General features: G+C 37.4%; 1 protein-coding gene across 3 annotated transcripts in view; it reads left to right on the top strand.

Annotated features, from left to right (window-relative positions):
- Positions 1 to 11,385, top strand: part of maco1b (macoilin 1b) — a 14,184-nt gene extending 2,799 nt beyond the window's left edge. For 2 of the 3 annotated variants that reach the window (XM_088433631.1, XM_088433632.1), the window contains 8 exons: positions 2,069 to 2,192; positions 3,532 to 3,710; positions 4,195 to 4,744; positions 7,685 to 7,843; positions 7,955 to 8,137; positions 8,246 to 8,366; positions 8,497 to 8,671; positions 8,922 to 11,385. In XM_088433631.1, coding sequence (XP_088289757.1) covers positions 2,069 to 2,192; positions 3,532 to 3,710; positions 4,195 to 4,744; positions 7,685 to 7,843; positions 7,955 to 8,137; positions 8,246 to 8,366; positions 8,497 to 8,671; positions 8,922 to 9,124 — 1,694 coding nt within the window. In that variant the 3' untranslated portion in view covers positions 9,125 to 11,385. The remainder of the gene's footprint in view (positions 1 to 2,068; positions 2,193 to 3,531; positions 3,711 to 4,194; positions 4,745 to 7,684; positions 7,844 to 7,954; positions 8,138 to 8,245; positions 8,367 to 8,496; positions 8,672 to 8,921) is intronic. The other variant, XM_088433633.1, reaches the window with a different exon arrangement.
- Positions 11,386 to 14,105: the final 2,720 nt, after the last annotated feature.

The following is a 14,105-nucleotide window of genomic DNA, read 5'->3' on the forward strand; positions in this document are numbered from 1 at the left end:
TGGTAAACTACGTTGCAAAGCCACAGCTGCTCTGGGGCAGACTGACAGAGGCGAGGCTGCCATACCGTGCCATACGGCACCTCCAACCAACCACTGGAGGCAAGGTGCGTAAAGTGTCCTGCCCAAGGACACAGCAGCATGTGACTCTGACAGAGCGGGGATTGAACAGCCAATTACTGGACGACCCCCTCAACTGCCTGAGCCATGACTGCCCCATATTCAGTTGAATACAACTTCTCATCCTCTAGAAACATTAGATTTTAAACAAATTTCTCCTCAGAAATGTTGGTCTATATAAGGCAAATTTGTAAGCCAAATTGGCACATTTTATTCTGCATGGTTTGTTAAAATGTGATCATTAGGAATCACAACTGTCAGTCTGTGAGCATCAAAGGGCAGTTTCATTCATATGTCCCAAGCCACCCTATTTTAAGCACACATGCGCTCCTAGCTATCAAATGATTTATGCAAGACGCAGTAACATCGGAGACCTAGCCACCGGTAATCACTGGCAACAGGTGACGTATGTCAATGTTAATATAACTAAAGTTTTTGTTAGTTCCTTGAATTGAACATCATTTTAGAACACCGTTGTGTTGTTTGCATTGGCAATTGGGAGCAACACCTGCAGAAAAAGAGACTAGACTAAGCACATATGCCACAACTTGCTGCCTGAAGCAACTTTGAAATAAAAGCTTACCAAGGAATTCATGTCCATATTTTAATTGCTAACGTCCAATTCATTTTGAAGTTGGACTTCTCACTGCATTTCTGGCATGTTTTATTGTCATAAAAAGCATAATAACTGTTGCTGTGAAAGTTCTGCCATTTTTTTCTGACATAGAATAATATGCGGTTATTCGTGACAAGAAAAATGCCTCAACTTTTTTTTTTTTAAGCCGATGTAATCAAATTACTCAGGACTAATTTCACCCTTAATTTATATATTGCCCAGACCTAGCTGACATGTATCAAAAAGAAGGGCGATTGGGCGGAATCACTTTGCTAATTTACCAAATTTTCCGCACTATAAGGTGCACCAGATTATAAGGCGCACCTGCAATTAATGACATATTTTAAAACTTTTCCATATAAAACGTGCAGCGGTTTATAAGGCGCACCCTGAATTAATGACATATTTTAAAACTTTTTCAATCACAATATAGTAATACTCAAAGTAATAACAATGAAAACTCAAATAATAACTGTAAACTCTCAATAGCATAATAAGTCATTGTCAATATGACCAACCTTGTTCAACTGTAAACACACAAAAGAAACAGGGAAAGCTTACTTTATCAGTTCATTCCCCATCTACAATGAAAACTCAAATAATAACTGTAAACTCTCAATAGCATAATAAGTCATTGTCAATATGACCAACCTTGTTCAACTGTAAACACACAAAAGAAACAGGGAAAGCTTACTTTATCAGTTCATTCCCCATCTACGAATCCCAATATGATAATATATACGAATCTCAATATTGATCCATATATAAGGCGCACCTGATTATAAGGCACACCATCATCTTTTTAAAAAAAAGTAAGGCTTTTAGGTGCGCCTTATAGTGCGGAAAATATGGTACTTATTTACAATTAATTGAACTGGTCACTTGTGTTGTAATACATAATCAAATCACTAGATTTCCAATTTCCAATCTCGTTAAATATGAAATATTCAATGAGATTTTATACTGCCCCTAGGATTAAGTAATAAACACCTTTTTTTTTTTTGCCCCAAGTGACAAAACTATACTGGATAGACTGGTATAAAATGTATTATTTGTGTTTAAAAATGATCAAAGTTTATTTTCACCTGTTATAAAGGGATCAAATATGTTCAAAATAATTAAAAGTTCCATAATAATTAAATGTGTGCTATTATTTTATTCCTTTTTACTTATTTTAAGAATATACTGTCATCTTTTTAGTACCTATACTGTATCAATACAAAGGAAAAATTGTGACCCTGATGATTTCGTTCAATCCTTGTATGTACTATGGCACTGTTTGAAGGGAACTTTTTTGATGAATGCACATAATATACTTACTATTTTTGTCCTCAGAGAGAGGGGTCTGTCTACCCACTGTGTCACTATGGATACTCTTCGTGTACATAGAGGCAGCAATCAGATTCAAAGACCTGAAGAACTTCCATGTAGACCTGTGTCGCCCATTTGCTGCACACTGGTGAGCCACTGCTGTTTTGTAACAGCTTTTGTGTGTGTGTGTGCATGTGTGTAGGGGGGCTATTTTGTTAGCACACTGCAAGATAGGTCTTATTCTCAATATGAATGCCTGATCCCTATTTGAGACCTCTTTTGTCACATAGTGCATTACATATGAAGCAACGTGTCTTTGTCACCCATAGTCCTGAAGTAATTGCTTTCATGCTTGGCACTAATCTAGCTTCAACTAACTTCATATGTGCCATAAATAATGTAAATCCATACGCAGTAACAAGCTGAGTGTTGTGAATCCTCTCTTTCACGATGACAAAACCCCCAAATAACATGTAAGTAGCACTCACCAAAGGCAAGCAAGGGGTCGCTAATCATGCTGATCACTTATGTAAAACGAGTTGGGAAACAAGTGCTTCTGTGTAGTTATGTAAAGTACTGTAGACATTCCTCAAAAGTCTGGCTAGAACTGCAATTGGGTGGATAGCCAGCTGCTATGAAGGACAAATTTGTGTCAAACTTATTCTATTATTATTATCACACTTATTCTCAGATAATTTCAATCTACATATACATGAAGACAACGACTACATTAGCAAATTAGCACTGGTACAAACGAGGCACGACAGAATACAGAGTTTTAAGATTTACATAATAAATGATCTAAAAATGTATATTAATCGAATTTTTTTTTTCAAATATATATTGAATACATGTAATCACAAAAGAAGACCATCCATGTTTACGTGAAAATGCAAACTTTCAATAAAGCAGAAGAATAGATCTCATACTTTATGACTGTTTTTGACAAGAAATATTTACTATTTGACATTTAAATAATGCAATCAAAAGTACTCACAATTATGATTTTTACACGTTTACTGTTAGAACCAAAGGGTTTCGTACCATGATTTGTGTTTCAGGCCAGTTCACTTCTCTGTTTGACGCAAAATTATAAATTAAAAAAAAAGAAAAACCTTAATCTAAAATGAAAGTGTATTTTTACATACACTACATAATTGCATATTTATACACAGTGGCAAATGGGCAACACAACTTTAAAAAGGACTGCTTCACAAAACATTACTGTCTTAGTAGTCTTAGAGGAAAAAAATGTGTTTTGATGGCATAATGTCAGAAAATTCACAATTTGTTTTTCTTATACAATCGTTCAGTTCTACTGTCCAGCTTGTTAAACATTGTAAAGACTTTTAGTTCTGAGAACCTTCCCAATTCCCCTGTTTTTTGTATTTTATGTGTATTTTATTAAAAGCTAATTTTTAAATAAAATAAAATGACAATTAATTGACCTAAGTTATTTATTTATTTATTTTTTTATGCCTTTGTAGCATTGGCTATCCAGTGGTGACGCTGGGCTTTGGCTTTAAGAGCTACGTAAGTTATAAGATGCGCCTCCGGAAGCAGAAAGAGGTGCAGAAGGAGAATGAGTTCTACATGCAGCTCCTTCAGCAGGCTTTGCCACCAGAGCAACAGATGCTCCAAAGGCAAGAACGAGAAGCAGAAGAAGGTGAGATCCAAGCATACACAATATATCGTCTATGCATTCTGTATGAATCGAAACAAATCTCTTTAACTTCAAATATCCCTACTGTACTATAACAGCGATAACAAATAGTATGGATTGTGATCTTTTTGGAATTTAATTTTTCTTATTAAATTTGTCAAATATGGGCCTGTGTATGGGTGGGGAGACTGTTTGAGAGAGACCTCTCACAATTGCCGTTGCATATGCACACTTGTCAAGAGCAACATTGTTACTTTTATATATACCCCAATTCCATTTAGGTTTTTGTAACTTGTAAATTAAAACAGAATGCAGTGATTTGCAAATCTTATTCAAAGTATACTCAATTGAATACACTGCAAAAACAAGTTATTTCATGTTGAAACTCTTAAATTAAAAGTCAGATTTTGTGCTTATGCCGATCAAATCATATTTGGACTGGATGTCTGTTATATCAGACATCTCATTTATCAAGTTCTTCTTACAGCAGCAGCTAAAGGAATATCTGAAGTGGACACACCTCCAGTTTCACAGAATGGCGCACCTGCCAATAAAAAGACCTCAGCTCCTTTGCCAGAGCTAGAGTACAGAGAAAAGGGAAAAGAGGGAAAAGGTGGTGGGGAGTCTAAAAAGCAGCACAATAGCAACAGCATCCTGCCATCATCAGTGGACTCAAAACTCCAGGAGATGGAGTATATGGAAAACCATGTGAACAGCAAGAGACTGACCACTGAACTCGGCAGCACAGAAAACTTGTTGCTTAAAGAGGACAATAATTCCTCCTGCTCATCCTCATCGTCCTCTTGCTCCAAAAACTACAAAAACAGCAATGCTACAACACTCAACTCATCTCCCCGTGGCCACAGTGCTACCAATGGCAGCGTGCCCTCCTCTACGTCATCCTCCTTTTCCAATGGGAAGAATGAGAAGAAGCACAAGGTAGCAGTGGGGAAGGGGACATCAAGTGGCTCCAACAGGGACCCGATGGATAACTGTATTCCCAACAATCAGCTGAGCAAGCCGGAAGCACTAGTTAGGTAAGTACACACGCACTCGAGATGTTCAGAAGTGCTAATGATTATTTGATCCTCTTTTGAGTTTTTTTTTTTCTTCAAGAAAAATATGCACCACAAAGTTATGAATGAATGTGTTTGATTGAGAAAAATAAGTACTGTGTTCCCTCGTTTTTTACGGTTAGTGGGGACCGGAAAACCCCAGTGATGAGTGAATTCCGCGAGTAGGATTTCCCCCCTGACAGACATTATACGTACATAATTTAAGCATATAAAATGTGTTTAATAAACCCTTGTTTGTGCCTGAAAGAATTTTAAATAATATAACACCGCAGGTTCACAAACGATGCAATGAAACCATCAAATCTACTTCAGCTCACATATATAAGAAAACAAAGACTAATGCAAGATGGAATCAATTTATTCAAGAGAACTACACGGTCACCACTACTGACAACAATTAGATTTTTTTTTTTTTTTTTTTCTTTGCTGGTGTGTCAAAATATGTCGATTAGAAACTGGTCTGTGGCACAAAAAATGTTTGTGTTAGCTCAACAGGACCAACAGTAAGAAGCTTGGTGAGAAGGATACAGCTGTGCTGCGATTGAATCTAAATAGCGCAACACTAAATTGTATCATTGCCCCGTTGGACCTCCTTAGAGCAGTGGTCCTCTTTTGCGGACCACCAACCACAGCGGGGCTGACTTACTAAACACAGTAACTTACTGACCCCTCAGGAATAATGAATAAGCCTTAAAATTTAAAAGTAAAAAAGAAAAAAAACGTTATTATCCTACTTACAGCGTTAACACAGGGTCTACTTGACGTGTGCATGATACATTACCTTTGATTGATGCTTTTGTCTAGAGGCTGAACGACTATTTAGCAGGGGCTAAACTGTTAGTGAAGTTTATGTAAGTAGACTTTGCAAACTCCTCACATTTTCATGCTTTCTACTTCATCATTTGGATGCTACATGTTGAAACGATTTAACTAACTGATTTATATCTTGCCTTTGTTTTTTGACAATACATCTGCACAACTGCTTCCTTTTTAAATTTCTCGCTCTTGAAAGACCATCATGCAAGCGATGCAAATGAACTCTCATTAAAAAAAAAAAAAAAAAGCTTAATATTCAATAGATGACCCAAAGTCATCATGGGTGGCAAAGTCATCATGGCTGGCCATCAGCTGTGCACTTAGCTGTACTATTGGTTCGGTTCATTGATAAAATTGCGAGCTGTAAACTGCTTCCCGATATTTCTGTTTTTCGTGCATTCGGTTTATAACTCAAAGCACGCAGCTGGTCACAAAATGTTACGATTCTCAATCACGTCATCACCCAACTCTCTTAATATCGGCCATTGGAAATAATCGACAGGGTGCTGGTGGTTAGGAGGTTGATGTACTGTATATGCCCCACATTATTTCTTTATTTATTTATTTTGACCATTTTCATTGGGACAGTGGTTGGGGACCACCACTATGTTGTTACCATGGTAATGGAAAAAAAAATAAATAAATAAAAATAAAAAAAAAAATAAAGTTAACCTCAGAGTTACCCTGGGTCTGAAGGTGGGTGAAAGAAAAAAAATGATGGTACAGCAACATGTGCATGATTCTCCTACTCATGGACAACTGTCATTTTTGCAAATCTGAATTGATTTAGAAAATGCAATGCAGTCAGATTATACCAAAGTTAAGCATCAACTCCATTCACTGCACAGAGAAATGCTGACGATGATTCGAAGCACATCAGAAGGTGGATCATGGCCTGGTCTGCCTGTTTGACAGACCAAAAAATAACAAATAAGGTCATGGAATGGCCTTGTCAGTCACCAGACCTTAATCTTATGGGAAATCTGTGGAGGGAGCTGTTGCTTTAAGTTGCCAAGCGACAGCTGTGGACCAAAATCAGCCCAGGGATGTTTGCAAACCTTTTAAACCCCTACTTGGGAAGTGCATGACCTCTTTACGTAGTGGTGAAGTCTTTTTAGTAAGCACAAAGCCATATTTTGCCTGCGGATTGAAAAACAAATGTTCTTCGGTTAAACAAAAATATTTTATAACCTTTCCTGTAGAGTTGTTTACATTTGCTTTCTGTTGAAATAAACCTTCCATTACAATAGAAATCAATAATTTGCTACAATACATGTTATTAAAAAAAAATCAATCAACCACTGTGTAATTATATGGATTTTAGAAACTCTTAACTCTAACTTTCTTACTCTTAACTTTTTAAAGACTACTAGTTCTTTATTACTTTAGTTGACCCTTTTTTGTGGCTTATCATTTTGAATAGTTTTTTTTTTTGTATTGGATGTTGAGAAATCAGTTATGAAAATGTGCAAAGAATAACGGGCCAAACTGATATGTGGCGCTTGATACTACCAAAGCTAACCAACAAAGTGCTTATATGGTTTGTTTTGTTTCTGTCCATTCTGGGATTTGGCTTGAAACGCAAACAATTATTTGAGCCCTCTCTTCACTTCTAGCTGGTGTATGTTCATCTCCAATAAATGTCTCAAAAATATTTCACCCTGGTTCCCAAATCAGGCAAAATTTACTATTGTCAATCTGAATTGTTCATAATTGTTTTGTTTTTTTTTCAAATGAAAATCTGAATGGGGGTTAGCTCCCCAAAACTTCAACCTGTGGGCCTGGAAGGGGGCTCCTCCCACCTGTGGTCCCTTCTGGAGGTTTCTGATTTTCCCCAAATTGGGGTTTTTGAGTTTTTCCTTCCCCTTCTGGGAGCTTTGACAGGGGATGCTGTTGTGTACCTTACATTGAAAAGATGTCTCTGTATGACCTCTTTTCATTCTGTGAAGCCCTTTGAGACTTCGGTGATTTAGGGCTATATAAATAAAATTTGATTGATTGATTGATTGAAAATGATGCTACTATGGCCTAGACATGGGTCACCTTTTTTCTGCAAGTCTGCTCATACTCTCTTGTGTGGGACAGATTGGAGCAGGATGTTAAGAAGTTGAAGGCAGACCTGCAGGCAAGCCGGCAGATGGAACAGGACCTGCGCAGCCAGATTGGTTCGCTTGGCAGTGCTGAGCGCTCAATACGTACTGAGCTGGGTCAACTCCGCCAGGAGAACGAGCTGCTGCAGAACAAGTGAGTGGCTTAAATCATTCAGAAGGTCACAGTAAGGTCAGGTTTGAAAAGCTTTGACTTTAGGATTATTACTTAAAAGAAAATAAACTTGCCATTTCTCTGAAATTGTAGGCTCCATAATGCAGTGCAGGCAAAGCAAAAGGACAAGCAGGCTGTGGGTCAACTGGAGAAGAGGCTCAAAGCTGAACAGGAAGCTCGTACCACTGCTGAGAAACAGCTTGCTGATGAAAAGAAGCGCAAAAAGCTTGAAGAGGCCACAGCAGCCAGGGCAGTTGCTCTAGCGGCTGCTTCCAGGTAGCTCAACGTGTAAAAATGACCTCTTTTGGAAAGTGATGTTCAAAAATCATGCATGCAAGTTGGTTATCATTTGTTGGGGTGAAAAGAAGTCTTTGTGCTTTTCAGAGGAGAATGCACAGACACGCTGAGACGGCGGATCACAGAATTAGAAACAGAGTGTAAAAAATTAACTATGGACAACAAGCTTAAGGAAGACCAGATCCGAGAGCTTGACTTGAAAGTCCAGGTAATACAGTAGTTTCATTCTTAAATAGTTGACAATAATACACAATCTGCACAACCCTAAATTCCACTGTCCCGAAACCTGCAGTGAATGGTGTTAATCGCAACCTGAATTAATGTATTTGACCTTCCAGGAGCTTCATAAATATAAGGAGAATGAAAAAGACACAGAAGTGTTGATGTCAGCACTGTCAGCCATGCAGGACAAAACCCAACACTTGGAGAACAGCCTTAGTGCAGAGACCAGGATCAAACTGGACCTCTTCTCTGCGCTGGGAGACGCCAAGAGACAGCAAGAAATCGTGCAAGGTCTGTAGTATGAGGACCCACGTCACAAATCTTACATTCTTTGGGCAATTTCAACATGATGATACGATGGATAAACACGAGTTAAAGCCCAGCACTGTTGCTCAGTACTACTAAGACAAATGACGTTCAAGACTGATTTTGGGCATGTGTGAGCCTTTGATGGCATCGATGCACCAATTTACGGGAACGTAGTCTAAAAAGCAGCTTCTCTTACCTTGTTTGTGGTCTAACTGATAATGTCTGTCCTCAGGTCAGATTATTCAGAAAGATCAAGAAATAAAAGATCTGAAGCAAAAGATAGCCGAAGTGATGGCTGTCATGCCCAGCATCTCATACACAACCGACACCAGCAGCATGACCCCCGTGGCCCCCCACTACTCCTCCAAGTTTATGGACACCAACGCCTCTGGCTTGGACCCCAATGCCTCAGTTTACCAGCCTCTAAAAAAGTGACCGCTTTCTTCTATCTCTCACTCTATCAACCCTTGCCCCCCCCCCCCTTTTTTTTTTGTTTTGTTTTGTTTTCCTCGCCCAGCACCGTACACCCATCTGCTCGGCATGTCTGCAGCTGAAAATGTTTTATTTTATTTTATTTTTTCTCCTTTTTCTTTGTTACCCGCCTTGGCAGGTCAGAAAGGGTTGTGTGTAGTTCAAACAAAAGATGGAAAAGAAAAAAAAAAAAAACTAATTCCAGCAGATACCACATCAAATAGAAAGTTTCATTTTCTTTCTCGTCAGTGTTGAGTGAAACCTCACAGATTCAGGGATGTATGTCTGATACATCTCAAGGATGTTGCTCTCCGTTGTCCCCCTTATCACAACTGTTGGCCATGGCCATCAATAAACTGCAATTTGGCTCTTGGAATAATATATTGTTGATTTAAGAATAGGGCTGCAATTCATGACGATTCTATCAATCGATCAAACTATTGATTATTTTGTCTATTGGATAACAATTTTTTAATTTCCTTCCCTTTAGTAAGAAAAACAAAAAAGGAAATAAATGAATCTATCGGTTTTTGGAAAAGAGGCCAACAGGTTCATTATTGGTTTTCAAAGTAAAAGCAAATTTTTTTTTTTTTTTTTAATTCACCAAAATGATATTCAGTCAGTTTATTTAGGACAATTCTTCATAAAAAATAGCTAAATGGTCATTATTGTCTAAAATAATTATCGATTAATTTGATAATTAGTAATTGTTGCAGCTCCATTTAAGAGACAGGCATAGAATTCTCAAACCTGTTACCCACAGATTTGTTTTTTTTTTAATCTCAAGGTAGTTAGAAAAATCAGAGGAAGGTAGTGCAACATTCGCACCAATCCATTCATTTATACCGCTATTTGTTCTTTTAATCCACAATCAGACCCCAAGCGGTGAACTGTACTGCTGTTTTGGTGGCAAATTGGTTTTAAGATGTTTGCTCAATTGCAATTTTTTTGGGGAGATTCAAAATGGATGTGCTGGAAGGCTCCATGTAAACAAGAGCCTCTTCTAAATAAAATTCAAGAACCTCTTCCTCCCTCTCAATTTGGAACCAGTACCAAGTACAGTATAGAATCAATTTCCCATGCTTTAAGAGCAGAATACATTCATTACAGTCTTTCTTGTGCAACAGTTCTCATGATCACAGTGGTTCTCTTTAAGTAAGGATCTATTGAGTTTGAAAGTTACAAATACTAGATTTAATTACATCAATATTTGTTTTGCATCTGGCTAAACTGGCAAGAATGAGAATTTGACCCCAAGTGATGAACTAGCACAAATATAATCTTCCGTGTTGACTTTACTCATTTTCTGGACCTTGTGTTACTACAGTCTGTCAAGTCATGATTTCAATTGGAAAAGAAACAAAGGTCATCCCACTCACTGTTTTGGCATGTCTGCCTACTGCACATTGGTTTCGGCCTCTTCCAAAGCTCATCTGCTGTTGAAACTCCTTGACGCCGTCAGTTCATCTGCTGTTTATTTTTCAGTTTCCTGTTCTTGCATTTGTAGAAAACATTTGAAAGGGAAAAACCTAAAATGGACCCCGCAATGACAGCAAGAGAGCTTTGAAATGCCCAATCTTAATATTGCACTTAAGAGTAAATATTTAATCGTTCCCTCTTCAGTTTGTATGTCAAGAATGCAAATCAAATTTTTCAAGTTTGGCTTTCAAGAATGTTTTGCAAATACAATTGGCTGAGTTGATTGTCAAAATTCTCATTGAATGTTTCTGTTGTGGGAGTGTTGACTTGAAATGACTGTATACTGTAGTTGCCAGCAAAGGGACTCGAGCATCTAAATTTTTTTCATGAATGTTAACAGTATTTACAACTGTGTTTCAAAACCATTTTCTTAACAACACTTTTTTTTTTTTTTATGCAGCGAGCAAATGTTGAGTCTGATAAGGTTTCACCATCATCTGAAATGGTCATTATTGTATATGTGGGATTCACTTTCATTACATGAAGGGTTTTTTTTCCTTGCTTGATTGCTGTCATTGGCTCTTAAAAAAAGTGTTGTGAAAATAAGTCTAGACAGTTTTTGGTCAACTGATTGTTGAAAGTATAGAAAAGTGTTTTTTTTCGTTTTGTTTTTGTTTTGTTTTTTTCCTCTCCATTTTGTTTTGTTTTTGATGCCCAGTCACTGCTCTTCCCCATCCAGGTCTGACCTTGGCTGCGCTCTTGCTCTGTGAGGTTTACAAGGAATAAATGTTTTTTTTTTTCTTGCAGTGAGCATCTTTTTTTTTTTTTTTTTGCTTGACTCATAACCACTCTAGGTATCAGAGGTGTTGGCAGTTTACACTTCATAAATTGCTTGTGTTGATATTTTGAAATATGATGCACAGTTCCTGTACTATATCATATAACATTTAGTTCGACACATTTGTATGTAGTGAAGCTCTTAGTAATGTTTAGTGTTTATTTAGTGTCCTGGATGAAACAACGTCTTGTTGACATTAACAGTTGATTGGGATTCTCCTATATTGTCAGATCATGCTGTATCCCCAATTTCTCTGGCAATATTGAAGACAATCTATTGCGTACACCTTATTGTATAATTGTGAAACTAACCTTAAACTCAAATCACTTAACCCAAAATTTATCACGTTTATTTGACAATTTTATGACTAACAAACATAACAACTTAATCGACTTTAACTTTATTCAAATGAATTTTGTTCAGATTGGCGTTTTAGAGCTGGAGATTTCGTGTACATGAATTGCAGTTACACGTTACATCCACAGAGAGGCACTGTACAACAGGTCTGTAAAACGTATCCAGCCATTTCAAAAGTTAGTTTTGTCTAACTAATTTGATAAAATATTTGAATAACAACCTTACTAATACCACATACGTTCCTTGCGGTGTTTCGACTCAAATTGACGTCAAGTGCTAAAAGCTCATTTCTGTTTTCTGGCTTTGGTCACGTGACATTCGCAAGCTGAGCTGTAATTGGTTGTTACCTGGCCGACCACATGATTTGATGTTGACAGCAAGTGAAAAAACGTTTTAAAAGTATTGATTTGTGAATGAAAAGCAATGTATTTCTAAAATCTTTGACAGAACATGAACTTTTCTGAAAATATTTAAGCGCTACAATATTCTTTATTTTAGTATATCGCCGTTAACCTTTCTTGGAGCGTAACCACACGAGAAACGTGAGCCCTTATGTCGCATACTTTTGGATCTGATTACACATTTGATGCACTTGGACGCGATAAGGAAACACAATGCCAAAGCATGAAAGAAAAACTTGCTCAGCACTATCACATGCCAAGTTTGCCAAATGGCCCTAATAAACTACAACGTTGGAACAAAGGAGGATGAATCTTAAACAAAAATTGCTTCTGCTTCATGCATAACAGCTAGACAGGTGCATAAATATCGGTACATACATTTTCTAACTTTTTGCCCCTAAACACTACCATGATATATATGAAACGAAACAAGCATGATGTAATTCTGCAGACGTTCAAAGACATCACAAGCACACACACAATAAAGCAATCGAAGAGCAACGACTGAATTATAACCGAGTCGACTGTCTCACGTATCTACAGCTATACCTTTTGCTCCTATAGTTTAAGGTGCTATACATTAGTAGTTTATTTTCCGTCATTTTACGTACTTTACTGTCATGTATCATTTTTGTTGTCTTTGTTGACAAAACAGCACTTCCCAAGCAGTTTTCAAAAGCCGAACGCTACATTCAGCCTAATATTGTTCGTGCTGAAAGGAGCCATTATTGTGTCACTGTTAGTCATTGTCACCAGTGTTGAGAATAGATTGTGAGATGTTATGCAATACTAGGCTATAGGTCCCTGGGGACTATTAGCCTGTATCTCTTTTCTCTGAGCTTGTCAGCTTCTCTGAAATCCAATCTTGCTGGATTTTTTTTTCTTTCACCTAAGAGCCCTATGTGATATTTGCTGATGGTTTAGTGGGAAGTATCTAAGTACAAATGCACTACTAGTTTACAGTACTTGATTAACGTTTTTCTAAATAGGTTATCTGAACTGTACTTGATCTTATTTCACTGGTAAGATTTTACTTCTTGGCCACAGTTGTCAAACTCAAGGACGGGGGCCAGATCCGGCCTGTCACATTATTTTATGTAGCCCTTGAAATGCTAATTATGACTTCCAAGTTTCTGGCTAAAATAACAAAAGTTGTCTTCAACATTTACATTTTTTGAACATTTTTTTTAGAAGCCTCTAATTTCAAAATGTGTAACCATCATACTTCATCATACTTCAAATTTGACCTCACAATCAGAACGGCCGTCAAATAGAAACTAATAACTATAATGTGGCCCATGAGTAAAATGAGTTTGACATCCCTGTTTTAGGCCTTAGATTTGGAAACTAGTATCTGTTCTTAATGCTGCCCTTACTTCTTCAAAAAAGGGAACGTTTTTTTTCATGACTGTGGGCATGGGGAGAACATGACAACTCCACACAGGAAGGCTGGAGCTGCTGGAATTGAATTTAGGACTCTGAACTGTAAGGTGGACGTACTAACCACTCTTTCACTGTGCCGCCAGTTCAATCCCATTTTAGTTTAAATAAGGAAGATTTCATTGTTTCCCCTTGTTGATTAAATTCATCTGCCTCTTCTTCAGAAGAACAAAAATTGATCACTTTCTTGTAAAAATCTTTTAAGGTCTACCCATTTAAATAGAGTATTGTCACTCAAGACAGGCTTCTTTGAACAGTCCTATTCCGAATGAATATTTCTTGCATCAACTTTCAACAGCAGTAACTTTATCCTATACGTTTGGGATGAAATCATTTTTGGCCAAAATGTTGAAAAGTTGAGTCTTTCATTCATTCACCACCATTCGTGACCATTCATAAGCATTTTAACTATGAAACTAAAAAAAAAAAAACTGTAATGACCAATCATGGCTCAGCTTCTGAATGTCACATGACCAAACTCAGAAAACAT

Source organism: Hippichthys cyanospilos, chromosome 14, assembly GCF_059441005.1.
Source record: "Hippichthys cyanospilos isolate Australia breed blue-spotted pipefish chromosome 14, RoL_Hcya_1.0, whole genome shotgun sequence".
Classification (NCBI taxonomy): domain Eukaryota; kingdom Metazoa; phylum Chordata; class Actinopteri; order Syngnathiformes; family Syngnathidae; genus Hippichthys; species Hippichthys cyanospilos.